At 43.0% G+C, this 23411-nt stretch overlaps 1 protein-coding gene across 2 annotated transcripts in view; it reads left to right on the top strand.

Annotated features, from left to right (window-relative positions):
* LOC122556810 (slit homolog 3 protein-like) overlaps nucleotides 1-21841 on the top strand; it is a 685608-nt gene extending 663767 nt beyond the window's left edge. For both annotated transcript variants that reach the window (XM_043704014.2, XM_043704015.2), the window contains 4 exons: nucleotides 4611-4765; nucleotides 10301-10586; nucleotides 14140-14345; nucleotides 16753-21841. In XM_043704014.2, coding sequence (XP_043559949.2) covers nucleotides 4611-4765; nucleotides 10301-10586; nucleotides 14140-14345; nucleotides 16753-16994 — 889 coding nt within the window. In that variant the 3' untranslated portion in view covers nucleotides 16995-21841. The remainder of the gene's footprint in view (nucleotides 1-4610; nucleotides 4766-10300; nucleotides 10587-14139; nucleotides 14346-16752) is intronic.
* Nucleotides 21842-23411: the final 1570 nt, after the last annotated feature.

The following is a 23411-nucleotide window of genomic DNA, read 5'->3' as shown; positions in this document are numbered from 1 at the left end:
CAAGAGCACCAGCAATGTGCAGTAAGTGGTAACGTGCTGGCAGTGTCCATATCCAAAAATGAGCGTTGCTTTAATGATCATCCAGAGAGTAAAAGCCAAACAAAACTGTGCTTCCATAACTCACTCTCAGTGCTCACCATGGGGAAAGAACAATAATTTAATGAAGGCTCCTGCCCCATTCTGTGGGGTGGCATGGTGGTTAGCACTGCTGCCCCACAGCGCCAGGGACCTGGGTTCGATTCCAGCCTCTGATGACTGTTATTGAGGAGTTTGCACACTCTCCCTGTCTCTGTGTAGGTTTCCTCCCACAATGTAGGGTTTAGGGTGGATTATCTATGCTAAATTGCCCATAGTGTCGAGGGATGTCTAGATCAAACAGATGAGCCATGGGAAATGCAGGGTGATACGGTAGAGGGCTAGCTCTGGGTGGGACGTTCTTTGGAGAGTCAGTGTGGACTCGATGGGCTGAATGGCCTGCTTCCACACTGAAGGGATTCTGTGACTTGACTTGCTTGTTAGCATTGTTGAAAAACTGCAAGCAGTTCACCTACCATTGCTGCTTTAACTGCTGGAACCATTCCCTACACTCTCATTCCTTTGTTTAAAATTCAATTCCCCATTGTCCAATCCGTACACTATGTTTTGTGACTAATAATTCACAAAACGGTGTTAGGCTACCTCCCCAACCCACCTCTACACTTTTTTGTCTATGACTCTACGGCCCATGCATCTTAAATTAATGGGTCCATCAGCCCTCCATGGCATCCAACAGCTCTCCATGGCATCCAACAGCTTAACCCAATGGTACTGTCATAGGGGAGAAAGTGAGGTCTGCAGATGCTGGAGATCAGAGCTGAAAATGTGTTGCTGGAGAAGCGCAGGTCAGGCAGCATCCAGGGAACAAACCCTACTGTCATAGGGCCAACATCCTCCGCAAAGTCTGAACTGGATATGGTATCTTTCTCACATAGCTTACCCAATGGCTTCATTCCCATCAATATTTGAGAGATTGAAGAATAAAGGCATGTGTTTAAAGAACAAAGGACATACAGCACAGGAACAGGCCCTTCAGCCCACCAAGACTATGCTGACACATACCTTTCGCAATTAAAAACTTTTTGCCTCTACGTTCTGCACATCCCTCGATTCCCTGCCTATCCATATAACTGTCAACATTGCTATTGTGTCTGACTGCACCCCATCGTCTGGCAGCGAATTCCAGGCACTTACCACCCTCTGTATAAAAATAAACTTGCTTCTTGCATCTCCTTTAAACTTACCTGCTTTTACCTTAACTCTATAGCTGCTAGTAATTGATATTTCTACCCTAGGAAAAAGACTCTGACTATACATGCCTCTCATAATTTTGTAAACTTCTATCAGGTTGTCCCTCATTCTTCGACGTTCAATTGAAAACAAACCAAGCTTGTACAATCTCTTCTCATATCTATTAAGGACATATGTAATCAGGACATCTGCCACTGTTTTCAAGGACCCCCCTACCCTGGCTATTGGACCAGGGTAAGAGTTGAGATAATTGCCTCTCATTGCATTAGTTGTGAAATAAACAAATTGGTCTCTGGTTTTAATACACAAATTTATCATTAATAGACCTTTTTATACTATCTTTTAATATGCAGCCATAACCCTTAAATTCTTTACTGGAAAGATAAATTGTTTATCTAAAATTATGAAATATCAAACTGGAGCCTTTCAACAAAGTTCAGTCTTGTACCCTTACCAGTTTACCTTGCTCCACTGGTGTTCTGTCTCAGAGTAGAGTTTTGTGAAATAATTTGGAAAGATGGAGCACATTTCAGGAGTTATGTCAAAGAGGTCAGCACAGAAACAAAAACAGAAATTGCTGGAAGAGCTCAGCAAATCTGGCAGCATCGGTGGAGAGAAATCAAGTTAACAGGTCCCGTGACCCTTCCTCAGAACTAGCTATGAAAATGTTGGGTTTTTATGCAGACAACCTGATAGAAGTTTACAAAATTATGAGAGGCAAGTATAGTCAGAGTCTTTTTCCTAGGGTAGAAAATAGGGTGGGGGGAGGGGGTAAGGAGTAAACAAAAGGTGGACATAGAGCCCAAAGAGAAAGAAAATAGTTGGACAGACAAAGGAGTGGATAATGATCAGGAGCAAATCACTGCAGATGGTGCAATCTATACTGGAAACAAAAAATACTGGCGATCACAGCAGGTCAGCCAGCATCCATGGAGGAAGAGCAGGCACACATTTCGAGTCTAGATGACTCTTCGTCAGAGGTGAAGCACATCAGCTCTGATGAAGAGTCATCTGGACTTGCAATGTTCGCTTCATCTCTCTCCATGGATGTTGCCTGGCCTGCTGGATAATGATCAGACCTAGAAGTAGCCCATAGCTACTAATGGGAACTATTCGTGGCTAACAATGGGTTGTGTGCAATAGCAGACCATGTGGTAACAAGGCCTGGTGTGTGGAGGTTGGGGGTAAGGACATCGGAGAAGGTGTCTCTGGTCCAGAATTGGAAAAGTTTATCAATCTTCAAGTTCCGACTGATGTGTTCTCATGTTAAGTGAAACCCTGCTGTGGCTGAGCTGGTTAATGAAATCCATCCTGTGATTCCCCTGTAAAGGAGCTGGGGTATGAGCAGTTCCACCTGCTTCCTTTCTAAAGGACGCCTTATTGAAGTAGGGCAGCTTCCACACTCTGAACAAAGAGCGAAATCACAACAAGCTGACCAGCAGATTGCCTGATGCCCAGCAGCCAGTTGAACCTCAGACAGTCAGTATTATCCAATGCTCACCAGTTGTCCATCCTACATTGTTTGCTGATAGACACTTTTGGACCAATGCTGTGGTGTAGGGTACAAAGACGGAAATTCCTGGAAACACTGAGCAGGTTTGGCAGCATCTGTGGTGAGAAATCAGAGTTAATGTTTCAGGTCGTGACCCTTCTTAGAACCCTGTTGTGTACTCTGATGGAGTAAATGGGATATGGTCTGTGCTAAGGAAAAAGCAAGGCAGCTTCCGATCAGTACAGATGGAAGCAGGCCATTCGACCCATTGGGTCCCCACTAACCCACTGAAAAGCATCCCTCCCAGACCCACCACTCTATTCTAATACCCTGCATGGGTAATCCACCTAACCTGCACTTCCCTGGACACTACTGGCAATTTCCCATGGCCAATCCATGTAACCTGCACATCATAAGATTGTGGGAGGAAACTGGAGGAAACTCACACAAACACGTGGAGAACATACAAACTCCATACAGACAGTCGCCCGAGGGTGGAATCAAACCCAGGTCCCTGGTGCTGTGAGGCAGTAGTTCTAACCACTGAGCCACCATGCAGAGTAAAGACTCACTCTCCTCACAAGTTTAGGAATGATATCTCTCTGAGTAACCCATACCTGATGCCGTCATGCAATAAACTACATCTTGTTTAAGACAAGAGTCTTCCCTCACTTGGTTGCAGCAAGCTAACCCGGTCCTGGGCTGGTCATGGTTTTCATTCCAAAACATACAACAGCTGTCACATGCAAAATGTCATCAAAAACGTTGCTGCCATTCATGTTTTCATGTTGTCACCTTAGTTGTGGTCAAATCGCTGCCAACACTTACTCAGGAAGTGGTACCGTCTGGCTTTTATAACTTGCCCAACTCCTTGCAACTGACTATATATTGTCTGCATCAGACCATTATACATAGTATTGTGAGGAGCCTGAAAGGAAATAAAAACAGTGTTGTGCAATAGTACAGAACTTTTTCATTTCAGAGAGTGTTGTTTCAGCTGTGCGTTTCTCATATGGAACGTGAACTGATTATTTGCACTTTGTGGTCCTGCTCTCGTGTAACATTGTTCATGGAAGGGAGTATCCTGACCTTTGACGAGTTTGTGTCTGCATCCACTGTTGAACTAACTCTAACCTCAAAGAGAGACACTTCTGCAATTTGCAGTAACGAAATATCCTGAACCAGTCGCCTGTCTCTTGTCACTTATGATACCATTCCCAGTTCTGGAGTTTAATCCTTTCACCCTGCCTGCTGCCTCCAACAGGCAGGATTAATTCTCTCAGACACCACACCATGCTGTCACAGAGGCTCTTTGGTCATCACATTGAGTAGTGTTCCATTGTAAAATGGTGTGATATAGCTACCATGGGGGAAGACTGAAATCAGACAGCTCACTGCTGTCATAAATTTCTCTTGCGCTATTCTATCCTGACCGACACGTGCAGTGGAATGAAGCAACTCAATAACAACTCCTCTAACCTCGGGATTTTACTTCCAGTCAATGAAATATTTTGGAACTGGGGATGCTGTAAATCAGAAACAAAAACAGAAATTGCTGGAAAAGCTCAGCAGGTCCGGCAGCATCTGTGGGGAGAAATCAGAGTTAACGTTTCGAGTCCATTGACCCTTCCTCAGAACTGAAAATATTTTGCAAGTGTAGTCGCTGTGAAAAACACGACAGCCAATTTTCAATCAGCAGTTTGCACAAACAACAGCGTAGTAATGGCCAGATAATGTCTGTTTGTAGTCGCGTGCTCAGTCAATCCCTTTTATTTCACACTCAATACCCTGTCAGTTTTCCTGTGGCTGACACCTTTTCATTCCCTTTCAGTGTGGAGACAATCAACGATGGACAATTCCACACCGTCGAGTTGATGATGATGAACCAATCACTGAGCCTCGTTGTGGACAAAGGAACTCCCAGGAGCTTGGGGAAGCTACACAAACAGCCGACTCTGAGCCTGAACTCCCCGCTGTATATTGGAGGTGGGTTCGTTCGTCACTTTCTCCATCTCCAACAGAGAAACAGGCAGCAGATGAGTGAACTGCTGCTGCCAGTCATTCCGCTCGCTCTGAAAGGGAGCTTTGGTTATGAATGAACTTCTTGTTGCAACCATTTTGCTTTGCATTTATACGTTAAAGTGGAATTGCACAGCTTGAAGTTCAGTCATTACAGGGCTCACCAAAGCTCACTGTTCAAAGAAAGAATCCCATTTCATTCCACCTTGATGAAGACACATAAACAGAGCAGGCAGGGGAATTTCCCTATGATGCAGGAATATATAGTGTTTGCAAACTGTAGGAGTGTGCTTGCCAGGTGTGTCAGGATGAGGTAAGGGATATGAATACGAGTCTGAAATTCTAGAAATTCTTTGTAAATGGTTGCTGGTATGGAAGCAGTGGCTGGTGGGGAAGTTAGTAGGATTTGACCTTGGAATTTGAAGATGCCGATGTTGGACTGGGGTGTACAAAGTTAAAAATCACACAATACCAGGTTATAGTCCAACAGATTTAATTGGAAGCACCAGCTTTCGGAGCGCCGCTCCTTCATCAGGTGATAGTGGAGGATACAATTCTAAGGCACAGAATTTACAGCAAAAGTTTACAGTGTAATGTAACTGAAATTATACATTGAAAAATATCTTGATTGTCCGTTGAGTCTTTCATCTGTTCGAATACCATGATAGTTTCACTTCTTTCATGTGTAAATCACAAAACTTTTTTTTAAAAGTTGCGTTCTCAGGTTAGCTGTAACAATATTGTCTAGCTAACACCCATTGTTACAGCTAATCTGAGAATGCAACTTTTAAAAAAAGGTTTTGTGATTTACACATGAAAGAAGTGAAACTATCATGGTATTCGAACAGATGAAAGACTCAACAGACAATCAAGATATTTTTCAATGTATAATTTCAGTTACATTACACTGTAAACTTTTGCTGTAAATTCTGTGCCTTAGAATTGTATCCTCCACTAACACCTGATGAAGGAGCGGCATTCTGAAAGCTAGTGCTTCCAATTAAACCTGTTGGACTATAACCTGGTGTTGTGTGATTTTTAACTTTGAGCTTTGAAGATGAACTTGCTGACCTTGGCTATTCATGTGATGTCATTGAGTGCTTTAACACTGCATTGAAGTGGAGAGTCAATGGCCCAGTGGTATTATCCCTTAACTATTTTATCCAGTAATAATCTGGGGAGCTCCAAGGCAGATGGTGGAATTTAGATTCAATTAAACGTCTAGAATTATGAGTCCAATGATGACCATGAAACCGATGCCAATTGCTTGGAAAACCCATCTGGTTCACTAATGTCATTTAGAGAAGGAAACTGCCATCCTTACCTGGTCTGGCTTACACATGACTCCAGACCCACAGCAATATGGTTGACTCTGGGCAATTAGAAATGGGCAATAAATACTGGCTGAGCCAGTGATGCGCACATCCCTTTGGGATTAAAAAAAAGTGTGGTTGGGTCTGTGCTCCTGTCATTCCCTTCGCCAGCTAACTCTCACCATGATCGTGGACCCAATGGAAGGTGGGTCTCTCTCCTCTCTCCTTCCTACCAAGCACTAGGTAGGTAGTGCTACCTAGTAGCATCAGATTAACTTCAACACACACAGTCGTTATTGTTTCCAGGATGGTCAAAGATGCCAGCTTCTACTCCAGACAATACAGGTGAGTGCTGTGCAGTTCCAACAAGTGAGGGCTTGCTTTCCCTTCAGCTGCTCAATGCAATCCCATGAGCCGCTCAGCACAATCCCATCAGCTGCTCAATGCATTCCGTTTGCTGCACCACGTATTGTCCTTCATTGCTCATTGTTTTCCCCACCTTCTGTGTTCCAAAACTGTTTTACCTGAGGTTTCCAGGTGATGGTGTGGTTGCAGAGCCCTGAGGATGCACTATGTCCTGGGTGTCCTTGCGCCTGCCATTGCAAAACCTTAGTACAAAGCTACTGCACGTAAGGGAAAGTAACAGACTGTCATCATTTATTCCTGGGGGAGCTGGATACAAAAGCAGAGAGGTTGCCTCAATCATGCAGGGCACTGGTGAGACTGATTCAGTAGTACATTGCACAATATTGGTAAACTGATTCAAGGGAGGTTGAAGCTGAGCGAAACTTCACTAGACTGACACAAGGGATGGGCAGATTGTGTTATAGACAATAGACAATAGGTGCAGGAGTAGGCCATTCAGCCCTTCGAGCCAGCACCACCATTCATTATGATTATGGCTGATCATCCACAATCAGTATCCTGTTCTTGCCTTATCCCTATAACCCTCAATCCCACTATCTTTAAGAGCTCCACCAATCTCTTTCTTGAAAGTATTCAGAGACTTGGCCTCCACTACCTTCTGGGGCAGAGCATTCCATACACCCACCGCTCTCTGGGTGAAGATGTTTCTCCTCAACTCTGTTCTAAATGGCCTACCCCTTTTTTTAAACTGTGTCCTCTGGTTCAGGACTCACCCATCAGCGGAAACATGCTTCCTGCCTCCAGAGTGTCCAATCCTTTAATAATCTTATACAACTCAATCAGATCCCCTCTCATCCTTCTAAACTCAAGTGTATACAAGCCCAGTCACTCCAATCTTTCAACATATGATAGTCCCACCATTCCGGAAATTGACCTTGTGAACCTATGCTGCACTCCCTCAATAGCCAGAATGTACTTCCTCAAATTTGGAGACTAAAACTGCACACAATACTCCAGGTGTGGTCTCACCAGCACCCTGTACAGCTGCAGAAGGACCTCTTTGCTCTTATACTCAATTCCTCTTGTTATGGTTAGATGTGTACCTGCTGGAATTGAGTGGAAGAAGAGGTGATTTGATTGAAACACACAAAATCCTGCAGGATCTTGACAGATTGGACCTGGAGAGGTACCTCTTCCACTGGGAAAGCCTCGAGCTAAGGATTACTGTTTAAGAATATGGGGTTGTCCATTAAAACCAGGATTAGGCGAGTTTTATTTTCTCTATGAGCCTTTGGAATCCCCTTCCCGAAAAGGTGATGGAAGTCGAGTCATGGAGCGTTTTTAAAGCAGTGGTAGTAGATCCTTGTCAAATCAGGAGTTGAAAGGTTATCAAAGATAGATGGGACGATGGATTTGGGGTTACAATTGGATCAGTCATGTCGTATTGAACAGTGGAACAGATTCATGGAGCTGATGGCCTACTCCTGCTGATTTGTATGTTCATATGTACAGTGTGCTGTTTGTAAATTTAATTCTCAGCCACTTCTATCAACCTTCACACACAATCTATAGCGTAGGAACAGGCTGCCCTGACTGCTGTTGCCCCCTCTATTTTTCTCAGTTCTCCATTGTCATTTTTCTTTGGCCTTTTTCACCACACGTTGCCTCAGTCTGGAGGTGGCACTGCTCCAGGAAGTGGCCAGTATTGAGCATATAGCCATCCAGTTAGGGGTAGCATGGTGGCTCAGTGGTTAGCACTGCTGCCTCACAGTGCCAGGGAGCCGGGTTCAATTGTGTGGAGTTTGTACATTCTCCCTGTGTCTGTGTGGGTTTCCTCCGGGTGCTCCGGTTTCCTTCCACAATCCAAAGATGTGCAGGTTAGAGTGGATTGGCCATGCTAAATTGCGCAAGTTACGTGCATAAGTCAGGGGTAAATGTAAAGTAATAGGGTAGGGGATTGGGTAAGGGTGGGTAACTCTTTGGAGGACCGGTGTGGAGTTGTTACACCAAATGGGCCAATTCCACATCGTAGGGATTCTATGATTCTAAGAATTGGGAAGGTAATGGCCTAGTGGTATTGTTAATCCAAAGACCTGGGTTCAAATCCTACCATGGCAGATGGTGGAATTTAAATTCAATAAACATTTGGAATTAAGAGAGTCTAATGATAAACCTGAATCCATTGTCAGGAAAACCCATCTGGTTCACTAATGTCCTTGAGGGAAGAAAATCTGTCATTCTGACCAACATGTGACTCCAGACCCACAGTATGTGGTTAACTCTCATCTGCCCTCTGGACAATAAATGCTGGCCTGGTCAGATTTACCCACATCCAAAGAGTGGATTTTTTAGAAAGTGTAGCTGAACAGAGCTTGTTCACGTGTGACAAGAGCCTGTCATGTATAGTTTTAGTGTATATTGGTTATCGTTAGTACAATTGCCCTCTGTTTTCTGTCTGCACAATTTTGATTAACTTTAAATGCAACATTTTCCAATCCTTATTTTCAAAAGACCCAGTTATTGCCTGTCCAAGTTGAACTGCACGCTCAAGAAATAATCTATTTTTTATTCACACACTCCGTTTATGAGCACTTTTCGGCCATTTTCGACAGAGATCACTATGGAAATGCAACAAACAGGTCATTTGATGCTGTAAAGTCCTATTGGACTATAACTGGATTTTGTGTGATGTATGACTTTGTCCGCCCCAGTCCAACACCAGCACCTCCACATCAGAAAGGACATACAGCGAACTTTGTTTTAGCCGGCTGCCTTATTACCTAGCACTCTTCATAAACTGGCAAAAATGATATAACTCAAATACCGCAATCTGTAAATAGTGTACAGAGGAACCTCGATTATCTGAAGGATACGGGCGGGGAGTATTTCACTCAGTTAATCGAATTCCAGATAATCGAATGCCGGATAACATAGTTTAGCCAAGCATCAAGACCTTGCGATCTTGCTGGATAATCCGATATTGGGATAATTAAATGCCGGGTAGCGAGGTTCCTCTGTATAACAGTGATGTGTATACTCCCTGCATTACGTTGAGGTATGTTGATATTGTTACAATAGGTTTTCTGAGGGATGTTAATGTCTCGAAGCTTTGCTTTGTCAGGGTCTATGACGTTTATGCATACCTCTTGATTATCTGGAATATCTGATAAACTGGCACATACCTGGCTCAATAGAGTGCCGGTTAATAAAACGTTTGCTGTATATCGGCTAGGTACCAGAGACAACATGCATTTTGATGAATAAATCCACCTATAAGTTTGTGTGTCTCTTCATAATTTCATCTGTAAAATGCACTTCTGCCAGTGATGAGGGAGGCAATGGTACTATCGCCAGAACTATTAATCCAGAGACCCAGGTAACGTTCTGGGTACCCATGTTTGAATCCTGTCACAGCAGATGGGTGTAATTTGAGCTCAGTAAAATCTGGAATGAAGAGTCTGATAATGACCGTTGTCAATTATTGGGAAAAACCCATCTGGCTCACTAATGTCCTTTAGGGAAGGAATCTGCCATCCTTACCCAGTCTAGCCTACATGACCCACAGCAACATGGTTGATTCTTAACTGCCCTTTGGGCAATTAGGGATGGGCAATAGTTACTGGCTTGGCCAGCGATGTCCTCATCCCGTGAATGAATTTTTTAAAAACTCCCTCCCAGTACTGCATTGAAATCTTAGGCTGCAACTCCAGTCTTCCGGTTCAAAGTTGAGAATGTCAGCCAGTGTCCTAAGGTCGACGTGGTTCAGACAGTGACAATCACCACCTCTCTTGTTAAAAGCCGTGCCCATTGTTTGTCGTTAAAGGCATCCCCCCAGTCTCGGGGATGGCAGCACTCCGCCAGGGACCTGACCGCAGCCTCAATGGCTTCCACGGCTGCATTCACGATGTGCGCATCAACAATGAGCTGCAGGACTTCAGGAGCTTGGCCCAGATGCCCCTGGGCGTCTCTCCGGGATGCAGGTCCTGCAACGTCTGCAAACACGGCGTGTGCCACTCGCTCGACCAGTCCAGCATCACCTGTGATTGCCATCCTGGGTGGACAGGGCCGCTGTGTGACCAGGAAACCCGGCACCTCTGTCCTAACGACAGGTAAGTGTTACAGACCCACTACGGAAGGTGCAGTGAGACAACTTTTCCATTGTGGCGTGGAACGCTAACATAATCACTTTGTTTTGGATAAACTCTCGGTTAAAGCTGAGTCCAGTTCTGGTCTCCCTGTTGTAGGAAGGATATTACGGAGCTGGAGAGGGTTCAGAAAGATTTACCAGGATGTTGTTGGGTATGGAGGGCTTGAGTTGGAAGGAGAGGCTGGAAAGGCTGGGACATTTTTTCACTGGAGTGTAGGAGTTTGAGAGGTGACCTTGTAGAAATTTATACCCCATGATGGGTATAGATAAGGTGCAGGGCAAGTGCATTTTCCCTAGGGTGGGGGGATTTCAGACTTAGTGGGTACATTTTTAAGGTGAGAAGAGAAAGATTTTAAAGAGTCATAGGGGGTGCAGTAGTTTTTTACACAGAGGGTTCAAGTGTGGAATGAACTTCCAGAGGAAGTGGTGTATGCAGGTACAGATACAACACTTAAAAGATATGGATAAATACAGGAATAGGAAAAGTTTAGAGAGATATGAGCCAAGTGCAGACAGGTGGGACTAGGTTCATTTGGGATTATGTTCGGCATGGACTAAAGGGTCTGTTTCCGTGCTCTCTGACTCTGACTGTAGGATAGAGTCCCTATAATAGTGGAAACAGGCTATTCAGCCCATTGAGTTCACACCACCCCTTCAAAGAGTATCTCACCCATATCCACCCCATAACCCTGCATTTCCCATGGTTAATCCACCTAGCCTGCACACTATGGGCAATTTAGCATAGCCAGTCCACCTAACTTGCACATCGTTGGACTGTGAGAGGAATCCCACACAGACACAGGGAGAACACACAAACTCCACACAGTCACCCGAGACTGGAATCAAACCCAGGTCCTTAGCATTGTGAGACAGCAGTGCTAACCACTCAGTCACCATGCCACACTTGAAATGAACCTGCATCCTGCTTTCCCTTGCCATAACGTGAGTAAGCTTTGACTTCCTTGTCTTGTTTCAGCCAGCTTTCTTAAAAATGCTGCAATCCTGCCTTTATACAGCAGACAGGGATTGTATATCACTTGTTGTTGATTTGAGCAAATCAACAGACAACAGCGCCATCTGCTGGGGAGAGACTCCTGCCTTGTTTCAAGAGGAAAATGACACTGTTGCCTGGCCACCTATTCTCCTGTCATACATCACATGGGAATCTTGTCCTTTCCAGAGAAAAAAATATATTTTATGATAGTTGAATCCTCTTGCCCCAGTTCTGGTACAACGTAGTCTTTGAGATATACAGCATGGAAACAGACCCTTTGGTCCAACTCGTCTATGTTGACCAGATATTCTAAATTAGTCTAGTCCCATTTGCCAACATTTGACCTATATCCCTTCCGTTACATTTACCCATCCAAATGTCTTTCAATTGTATCAGCATCCACCACCTCCTCTGGCAGCTCATTCCATACTCTTCACCACCCTCTGTGTGAAAAAGTTATCCCTTTGGCCCCTATTAAATCTTTGCCCTCTCACCTTAAACCCTCTAGGGAAAAGACCTTGACCATTTAACCTATCCATGCACATCATTGACTTTATAAACCTTTATAAGGCCACTCCTCAGCCTCCGACACTCCAGGGAAAACAGCCCAGGCTGTTCAGCCTCTCCCTGTAGCTTAAACCCTCCAAGGAGAAAGTGAGGACTACAGGATGCTGCAGATCAGAGCTGAAAATGTGTTGCTGGAAAAGCGCAGCAGGTCAGGCAGCATCCAGGGAACAGGAGAATCGACGTTTCGGGCATAAGTCCTTCTTAGAAGGACTTATGCCCGAAACGTCGATTCTCCTGTTCCCTGGATGCTGCCTGACCTGCTGCGCTTTTCCAGTAACACATTTTCAGCTTAAACCCTCCAACCCTAGTAACATCCTTCTAATTCTTTTCTGAACCCTTTCAAGTTTTGTAACATCTTTCCTACAGCAGTGAGACCAGAATTGAATGCAGTATTCCAAAAGTGGCCTTACCGATGTCTTTTCTACAATGTTTCAACATTATTTCTTTTTGTTCCATAAATAATTTATTATCTATGCAGCACCTTCAACGACCCAAAACACATCATAGCAAATTATCAAACAAACTGAACACATAAGATGATATGAGGACTGATAATTGAAAGCCTGTTCATGGGTGAAAGGTTTAAGAAGTGCCGTTAAAATAGGAAAAATAAGAGACAGTGAAAGGTATGAGGAGGGGTTTCAACTACTGAGGATAAAAACTGCTGCCAGTGGTGGACTGAACATTGAGGATATGAGAGAGATCAGAATTGGGGGTGTGCAGAAAACTGAGAGTTATAGGGAGAGAGGGAATGCAGAAATAAGCAGCAAGACCTGCTCACAGTGTTCTAAGTCCATCAGATGAGCATCGCCTTTCTGCTTTCTGTACTCTTAGAATACAAAGAACTTTGAATTTTTCATGGTCGTATGAACTTTTGAAGCCCTTTCAGAGATCTGAATGTCTGCATTTCTGAAACTCCTCTCTCACCCATTCCATTTTGTTGCTTCCCGGAAATGAATAACCTGTAAATTACCTCATGCTGCAATACATTGAACTGCATTTTCCATTCATCCACAGACTCTGAAATCTTTTTCACATCTCCTTACATTGCAGTACAGCCTTCCGCATTGTTACCTCAAACCTGCACCACCTTTTGATACTATCAACATAATTTACTACGAATACCCCAGTTTCTGAGTTAAGTAAATTGTGAATAGCGGCGGTCTCAGCAAAGTTTGTTGTGAGACATCACATCCCATTTCTAACTCTGAGGAAGGTCATATTTCTCCCCAGTTTTCTGTTTTGTAGCCATCTTTCAGTTCCTTCTGCTGCCATCATCCTGTTATGTATGTTATGACTTTGCATCCCTCCTTTGGCACTTTACCAAAGAGACTTCTCACAGACACTGCACTGCTCTTCTCCATATTTCATCAAAAAATTCAACAAGATTCACTTGACCTACCTTTTGCCTACCTCTGACTCTAAATCTTGATTATCTGCATCTTTTGTCAAGTAATCTAACATACGGCCCACTGTTGACATGCAACTAAATGTAAAAGAGTGACACAGTGCGCTGCTGCCTTATACTGCCAAAGACTCGGGTTTGATTCTAGCCTCAGGTGACTCTCTGTGCGGAGTTTGCATGTTCTCCCCATGTCTGAGTGGGTTTCCTTTGGGCACTCCAGTTTCCAAAGAAATGCAGGTTAGGTGAGTTGGCCATGCTAAATTGCCCAAAGTGTTCAGGCATGTGCAGGCTAGAGTTTAGCCATGGGAAATACATGGTTATGGGGTTGGAGTAGGTCAGTGTGAGATGACGGTGTATATGGACTCAGTGGGTCAAACGGCCTGTTTCCACACTGTAGGGATTATATGATCCAGTGTTCACTGTGATGGTTCAACACAGCTTATAATTGAGAATCTCCACTACCTGTGTCTTACACTGCTCGAGATCTAAATGCTGCCAGATTTAGAGACCCTGCTTTTCATTAGTAACTTTTCTTATGTCGCCTTCCAGGTGCGTTCATGGAACATGTGTAATGTCTGAATCCACATACCGCTGTGTGTGCAAGGATGGCTATGTTGGCAAGCTCTGTGACAAAGGCCAACTGACAGACAACTGTCAGAATCTGAAGTGCGACCATGGCCGCTGTAAGGTATCTGGTCAAGGGGAGCCATATTGTGAGTGTGATACCAACTTTACCGGAGAAACCTGCCAAACAGGTAAGGAAAGAGAAGGGTCTTGACTCCTAAAGCTGCACATTGTGCTCAGAGGCTTCTGGAATGTCTTGACCACCCAACTGGGAGCCAATGAGACCTGTGTGTTGCCTCTTTTTGAGAAGGCCCACCATATTTCTGCCCATCTGGCACAAGTGATGGGCCTTTCCTAGCATCAAAAACACCAGGGATACAGGTCCAGTCCATTGAGAGCTGCCAACCAATTAAAAGCCTAGCCAAAAGGTGGAAGCTCTTCTATTATCAGTGGCATCACAGCAGTGGTAGTGGTTACTGTCAGTACATCACCCACCCAAAGTCTTCAAGGACCCCGGCACATGGGAGAAAGGGGGTTTGTAGGGTGGAGTGGGACAGGGGGTTGGGCAGATGGATGGTTCTGGTGAGTAGGAAGGATGGGAGGGGTGACTATCAGCAATATAATTCCCAGTCCCCCTTTCATAATGCTATGTGCCTTGATTGTCAGGCACTTGGCGTCCAAAGAGGGATGCTTGCTACTCTCTTCCACCATCCACCCCCCATTACCCCAGGTTCTGTATGGGTTCAGAGGACAAACATGCTAAGGTTTGTTTATCCTATTGGAATCATTCCAATGAGTTGCTGATCAGACAAGCTTTACTTACTTGAAGGCTTCTATTGGCTGCAGAGCCTTCCTGTTATGGACTTATTCAGGATGAAGGCTGGGAAGAGGCGCAATTCTCGTCCTCTTTCCTCCAGCCAATTAATTGTTCACCCACCACTGCGGAGGGCCCACAGTGATCTGGTGATTTGACCAAAACTTCACCTGATGTCAATGCCACATTTTTACTGTTGGTAATTACAAAGCCAGCAGCTAACATTTATCCCTAGATTTTCACTGGAGCGTAAGACGTTGAGAAGTGCCCATACAAAGGTTTATAAATTCATGAGGTATATAGATAGGGTGAAGAATAGGGGGCACATTTTTAAGGTGAGAGGAGAAAGATTTAAAAAGTCATGATGAGTAAACTTCTTACACAGAGTAGTTTGTGTGTGAAATGAACTTCGTGTGGGAATGGTGGATGTGGGTACAATTACAATGTTTAAAAGAAATTTGGATAAGTGCATGAATAGGAAAGGTTTGAAGGGATATGGGTCAGGAGCAGGCAGGCGGGACTAGGTTAGTTTGGGATTATCTCTGGCATGGACTGTTTGGACCAAAGGGTCTGTTTCTGTGCTGCGTGACTCAATGATTCTATGTGCAGGTTAGGTGGATTAGCCATGTTAACTTGCCCCATAATGTCCAGGGTGTGCAGGCTACGTGTATTAGCCATGGGAAATGCACGGTTATAAGGGTAGGGTATGGGTGTGAGTCTGGGTGGAATGCTCTTTGGAGAATCAGCGTGAACTCAATGGGCCTGCTTCCCCACAGTAGGGATTCTATGATTCATCCACCTTAAATTAAACTTTAACCCATTTCATTTAACCTCACTTTACTTTAACTTAAATTCTATTTAGTCCTAACTATAACTTTAGCTCTATTAGTACGGTTTGAAACAAATACTACCCCAATTTGAGTGAAGTGACCAGTGTTTGCTGTTGATGTAGACCTTGCCTCATGATTCTTTGTTTTCTCTGAAGATCAGTTCGGAGCACATGCTTCTCAGGTGTTGGTCTCGGTGGCTGCTGTTGCTAAATCCTTTGTCTAGTAACTTTTATCCTGAAGTGTCTTCACTTTCCAGAAACTTCTCTAGCACTCAACCAATGAATTGACCAAGCCTGATCGTATTGTTCAATCCCAGCCAACGGAGTTTACTCATTGGCTCCCAAAATGTTTGCACCAAGTTGTAAACATCTACATTCCGTACTCAATATAAAGTAATGTGGTGCTAGTATGTGTAGTAGACCACCATAATACCTTGGAGAAAATGAGGACTGCAGATGCTGGAGATCAGAGTTGAGAATATGGTACTGGAAAAGCTTTACCAGCACCATACTCTCCACCATAAAACCTCCCTTATCCAGTCAACACAGGAAACTGCAGTTCACAACCTACAGGACCAGTCCCAACACGTCCTAGCTCCAGTTTAACTGAAGTCAGAGTTTAAATTAGCTTGGCCAAAACTCCCAGCATGCTCCTCACCAATCTTGTTGCCATTTCTCCTGCTGACCACTAGATCAGGAGAACACTTTGACTCTATTACTTCACGTTTTGTCCGACGTGATCTTTGAGCCAGCCAAAAGTCTTAACCTCACTTGGACAAGCTAGGGAAATCAGCCCAAGCCTTTTCCGTAGAAGCAGTATTCCCCAGGAAATGGATCCCATCCTAATATCTAACCTTGAAATTACGATGCCCGATCCTCATGGATCAAAGTATTTGAAGCAAGCTAGTGAGGCAAACACAATCTTGATGGTGACCTCTCCTCTCTCATTTTGCAGAGCTCCTCTGTCAAAAGGAAATGTTTCGCGATGTCTATCGTAAGCAGCAAGGCTACGCCTCATGCCAGACCACGGTTAAAGTCCCTCGGCTGGAATGCAAGGGAAGCTGTGCCAATGGGGAGTGCTGTGTGCCGCTACGTAGCAAGCGACGGAAATATGTCTTCCAGTGCACAGACGGCTCCTCGTTTGTGGAAGACGTTGAGAGAGTTGTTGACTGCGGCTGTGGGAGTTGTTCTTTGTAGGGGCCCCGAAACAGGAAGTGGAGGCTCAACAACAGCATGCACCTGTGACAAGTATTGAACCCTTTAACTCTCATAGTGGACCAAAAGAAATGGAAATATATTGTAAGATAACAAATAGAACCTATTTTTATTATTAAAAAAAAGGACTATTTTCTTCAGGTATTACTAAAATATATCACATCGCCTGGGTATGTAAACCATACTTTGTTACCTTTGCAAGATGTTTTGTTTTCTGTTTTATTAACCTGACGGAGATATTCTGGGAAAAGCTTGCTCAATTGGTTAATGTGAAAGTGTTTGAAGGACCTGTTATATTACTGTCCAACTGACTTAAGCTTTTGAAGAAAGGAACGTCGCTGAATACCAATTGGCTCTTCATTTTACTGTAGCCTCCATCATCCTTGCTGACCCCTGTGTTGTTGTCCAAGGGACTTTCAAGTGATTGTCAATACAGTGTAATCAATACTCTTCAGATCCCTGCTAACTTGCTGTCTCCGATTTAACAGCCATAATCCTGATGAAGCTGTGTAACTGCCAGCAGCTTCTACCATCCACACTTGCACAGTTAAACGCAGAAATCCAGGAGTTGTTGACAGTGGTTCTCTGCTCCTCCATGGATTGCACTGTTGAAGTTGTTACGGACCAGAATTATTGCTGACCAACAAAACAAAAATCATTGGACTGATCAGGACCTCCATTATTTTTCATGTTGTCATTTTTAAATGGGTTTTTAAATGCTTTTTAAAGTTTGAAATTATTGCTGAACAACTTCTCTGATCCTCAATCACAAGTCTTTTTTTCCATTTGTCAGTATCATAATTCTGTGATGTTTGGAAATCTGTCTCCAATTTTATTTCATTCTCCATGAAGTTATGTGTAACAATCACAGAGTGCTTTCACCTCTCTGACTTGATGTCTATGGGAATTCTCCAATGTGTTTGGCTATTGGGTCGAGTTAATTATATCATTGGTGCAGGACACCTGGAGGTTGTCTTGGCCTGGTGTTATGAACCAGACCAGACGCCCTTAAAATATTTTAAGAAGGTAGCCTAGACCCTAATTTTTTTCTTATTTTAAAGGTAAATGTCAGGTGCTGTGTTCCAGATGCAATTCAATTGGTCAAACTATTCGACATTAAGCAAAGCACAATTTATTCAAACACTGTAGTTAAATTCCAACAAAAGGAAGAAGAACTTAGAATAACAACTCTATTGGAAAATGTAACAAAATAGTAGATAAACACCCCCCTGGCAAAAAGGAAATTCAGAAAACAGATTTTGACTCATGCAATCCAGTAACGTAGGAAGATAGCCCTCAGCTTTTAGCTGTATTTGAGAGAGGGAAAAAGAGCTTCCACTTTTTCAAGACGCCAACAGCAACTGCTGCTGAAAACTGAAAACTAAAAATCCTTGGTTCTGTGGGTGGGAGCTTGACCACACCCATCCATGCTGCTTCTATTGTTCCAACTTCAAAAAAAACAAGACCCAAGGCTTCACAAGTTGTTTATTTTCTCATAGGATGCTCAGTACTTGTTCCCCAATCTCTCTCTCTCTCTATCTATCTGAAAGAAACCAGGACAAAACACACCTCTTAAAGCCACAGCATCAGCACATTTGGCACTGCAATTAAGTTAATGCTGGAGAAGATAGAATTGGCAAGATGGGGATAGTTAAGTCTTTGTTGACAGCTTTCTTTGAGGTCAGTGTTAAGCACTGTCTCTTCATTCCAGACCACAAAATACAGGCCACTGTTAACAATAACATTGTGAAGCATACTGTAGAAACCCAATGACATAATACAGTGTAAAATCCATTACACGTACCTAACAACTTGCGCACAATGTGAAGCATTCTGCAGATATCCAAAAATGAGAAAACATTGTCAATCATTCTATAAGGAAACAAATAACATGTAGACCACACTAGATTTCCAGTAACTTTGACAGTAGGATACAGTTTATTGCAGATTCCCAGTAACCAAGTAGAAAATATACACACTGAATTTACACACATAACCTAAACACTGTGCAACGTATTGAAGATATCCAATACTGTATTGACATAGTATGGAATCCACTTTTGTTACTGAGCATAGAGTACGGTGTAGTCATCCAATACCAGATCATAAAAATTCTACAACGTGGAAGCAAGCCATTCATCCCATCGAGTCCACACTGACTCTGTGAAGAGTACCCCACACCATCCCTTTAACCCAGCATTTCTCATGGTCAATCCACCTAACCTGCACATCTTTGGCCTGTGGGAGAAAACCAAGGCACTTGGAGGGAATCCACGCAGACATGGGGAGAAACTGCAAACTCCACCCAGCCAGTTTCACCCAAGGCTGGAATTGAATCCATGGTGCTGGGAGGCAGCAGTGCTAACCACTGTGTTGCCCTCTGAAGAGCTATGAATCTTCCACAGTTCCCAGTCAGACTACTGCATGCAGTATCCCAATTGGTTGAAGAACACAAGAGATTATTTTGAAAACTTCCAGAGATTAAAAACAGGACCAATCAGGAAATAAACAAAAACACAGATTAGCCTTGCAGATAGCCTATAGGGCACCATTTGCACACTCGGAGCTGACCCTGTACAAACATCACCTGAGAGGTGTTTACTATTTATAGAGTCATACAGTTGTAGAGCATAGATCAGACCCTTCGGTCCAACTAGTCCTATTTGCCTGCATTTGGCCCATCTCCTAATACCATTTAATCAAGAGCTTTTCATCTCTGGCTAACATGATTAAAGGTCTAGACCTCAAAGCTCCTGCTGAGGCTCAATGGTCCTCAAACAGAAAGTAATGCTCTTTTATCCATTAGACAGTGTTGCCAGACATTAGATCATACTGTTGAGGAAACACATATAAAATTTAATTCTGATAACCATAGTGCATGCAATAGAGGAGGAGATTACACATCTGCACAGACGTTGGGCTTGATTCTTTACTGTGACACACCAAAGCAATGTAAAACTGGACTGTGTTATGTGATGTCTGACCATCGTATTGATTTTCTGTCTCATATTGCTGCCCCCAAGGTATCTGCTATCTCAAATGTCTCACATGTGCCAATCCCTGTTATTATTATCTGCTCTTGAGGATTTGGGTATCAGACATTTAAGCTTCCAGAAGATGAAGATTTATTATTTGCTGAGTACAATTCAGCTGCTTGAGCCAATGATTTACAGAGCATTAAGCATAAACATCGAAGAGGAAGAGCCGCACAATATGGTTTTGATGCAAGTGATGGATGACAGCAACTGTTGAATTTTCTTTCGAGAGTTTAATGTGGAAATAAATCAGTTTGGTCCAAAATGAAGCTTTAACTGCAAGGAATTCCTTTGCTGATGTCCCAGAGTTCCAATCATATACATAGCATTCTGATAAATGGAAGAACTAACGACTTGTGCACCACATTACTTGCAGTGGTAAGACAATAATCAGTCAACAAGGAGATCAGGGATTTCAGGATCTAATGCTCCCCATCAGATGATACCCGTTGATGTAACTCACCACAACCCACGTATTGCTCATATAGAGCTCATCTATTGAAGAGATTTGCGTGTGTGGGACAGTGAATTTATAGAGGTTTAGAGATTTCTCACCCACTTCATTAAAAAGTATAAAGAAATCTAAGAGAGAAGACAATTGACTGTTGTATTGACCTAAAACTCCAATCAGTATCTACTGCAATTAACCTAGTGCCTTACATTTAGCCCATGAACTGAAGTATTACCTAAGTGCAATTTTTGCTGCATTGATCTAAGTGCCTGAGCATCCACACAATGCCTTATACCTTAACCTGAGGGAAAGTCATAGCATCAATCCAATGCCTAATAAATTAAGCTGAGAAACCTTACAGTCAACCCAATGCCTTACATGTTAATCTGAAAGTCTTACAGGAACCCAATGCCTTATGCTTTAACATTAGGACCCTTACAATTGCCCTCATAACTTGTACATTAAGCTGAGGGAGAGAATTGGCATCAACACAATGCCTGACAAACTGAGAGCCCTTAAGGTCAACCCAATGCCTTATGCATTAAACTGAGGACTTACAGTCAACCTTATGTCTTATATATTGACCCAAGAGCTGAAAAGTCAAAATAATGCCTTACACATTGAGTATCTTCTCACAGAACATCCTCAATACTCTGAAGGGCATCTCATAGTAATGGTTGTTTAACTCAGCAGCACTGAAGGCTGTGGTGTGCTACTCCCAGCGAACCCAGTATCTATTGCACTCGTATGATTGCCAATTTCTTTAGCAATTAATCCTTTACATATCAATCCAGTATTTGCAACCACTCACCAAAATTGTCAACCTGGTGTGTATGGATCTATAAGTCCAATGGTACGTGATAAATGCACACCTTTACATCACTTCTGTAAGCAGTGAGGGTTCCTTTGTGGCTTACACACTATAGGGAAACGAGGTGAGATTTAGTATATTTCATACTGGAAACCATCACCAAGGTGTTGACAGGCTTCAGACAGTACAGCTTCCATTCTGGATGGAAGTATGGTCAGAAAGAGTGAGGCAAAACATGAGACTTCATCTTTAATGGCTCCAAACAACAATTCCTGTCTCCTTAGACCATGCCCATTTATTCTATCTGTCTACTGTGAGATGTAGCAGCAGAAGTGATACAGGAAGTCTGACTCTGACTCGTTCTCCCTGATAATGATCACAAGGAAATAAACCTCTTGAGCAGTTTACAACTTACAGGTGTTTAACCCTTTATTCTTTGTTTTACAAAAATATGTACATTTTAATGTTATATATTTTGTGAAATACTATGTCTTGTACAAAACAATAAATGGAAGTGTTTGCACCAAAAAAATGGACAGATAATTAATTTATTTTACTTTAGGTTAGCAGTTCAAGTTTGTAGATAGTTAGTATTGGTTTAAAGCTCTACTCGTTGTTTGATGTTACAGAGCTTAAACATTAGTTAAGAGGATACGAAGTTGAAGCGTTTAATTTTGAACAAGATACAAGAAATAAATTTCAACAAAGGAAGTGTCATTTTATACAGCATGAGAGAAGAGTGCTGATTGGTTGGGCCTGGAATATCTGTGAAGACCATGTCGATCAATTTAGATTGATTGGTGAAGGTGTTGCTATGGAGATGTAGCAGAGATTGACGGTCTCTGTGACGTTTTTTTGGAAAAAGGTACAATGTATGGACAAATTCCTTTTGCCTACATAAAACAGGGCCCTGTGTCTTTACGCATGTTGTATTTAACACATCCCATTGACCATTCCCAGTGGACAGCATGCCAATTATGCTGGCAAACCTCTGAAAAAACATATCCACGATTATTTAAAAAACAAAAAGAACTGTGGATGTTTTACATCAGAAATGAAAACAGAAGTTAGTGGAAAAGCTCAGTCGGTCTGGCAGCATCTGTGGAGAGAAATCAAAGTTAATGTTTTGGGAATGTTCTGAGGAAGGGTCACTTGATCTGATACATTAACTCTGATTTCTCCCCACACCACAAACCTAGGTGTAAGATGAAAGGAGAAAGATTTAAAAAGGGACCTGAGGGGCAACGTTTTCACACAGAGGATGGTTTGAATGTGGAATGAACTGCCAGGCAAAGTGGTAGATGCAAGTACAGTTACACCATTTAAAAGATATTTGGACAGTTAGTTGAATAGGAAAGGTTTAGAGGGATATGGGTCACATGCAGACAAGTGGGAATGGGTTAGTTTGGGCAACTTGGTCGGCATGGACGAGTTGGACCGAAGGGTCTGTTTCCGTGCTGTATGACTATATTTACATGTCCTGTGGGTTGACCTACAGTGCCAGTATGGTGCTTTTAATGTTTATTCAATACTACTTGCATCCTTACAGGCTCATCCAGGTTTAATGCTGAATCAATAGTGCTCAGTTCCAAACTAATGCAAATTCCTAACTGAATCAGTCCAGGCTCTATTCTGAATCATTGGTACCATCATAAATGCAAGTTAGCATTTAATATCAAACTCATTTAGACTCAATATTGAACCAATATAGATTGAAAGCTAAAACTGAAAGTGGAGTTACATACACAGGACCCAGTTTTATGCAGCAAAAAAAGGTCATATACATTTGCACCATTCTCAGACATTTTCCTAATCAACCAGTCCTGAGATATAGGGCAGCGCAGTGGCTCAGTGGTTAGCACAGCAGTCTCACAGCACCAGGGACCTGGATTTGATTCTATCCTCAGTAGCTGGGTGGAGTTTGCACATTCTTCCTGTGTCTGTGTGGATTTCCTCCAGGTGCTCCAGTTTCCTCCCACAATCCAAAGATGTGCAGCTTATGTGGATTGGCCATGCTAAACTGCCTTAGTATTAGTCAGGGGAAACGTAGAGAAATAAGGGAATGGGTCTGGGTGGGTTATTCTTTGGAGGGTCAGTATAGA

This window comes from Chiloscyllium plagiosum, unplaced genomic scaffold (assembly GCF_037043375.1).
Source record: "Chiloscyllium plagiosum isolate Xiang-an unplaced genomic scaffold, Cpla_swu_hap1 HiC_scaffold_16, whole genome shotgun sequence".
In the NCBI taxonomy this organism is placed as follows: domain Eukaryota; kingdom Metazoa; phylum Chordata; class Chondrichthyes; order Orectolobiformes; family Hemiscylliidae; genus Chiloscyllium; species Chiloscyllium plagiosum.
The sequence above is the reverse complement of the archived record's forward strand: the minus strand, read 5'-3'. Positions and strand labels throughout refer to the sequence as shown.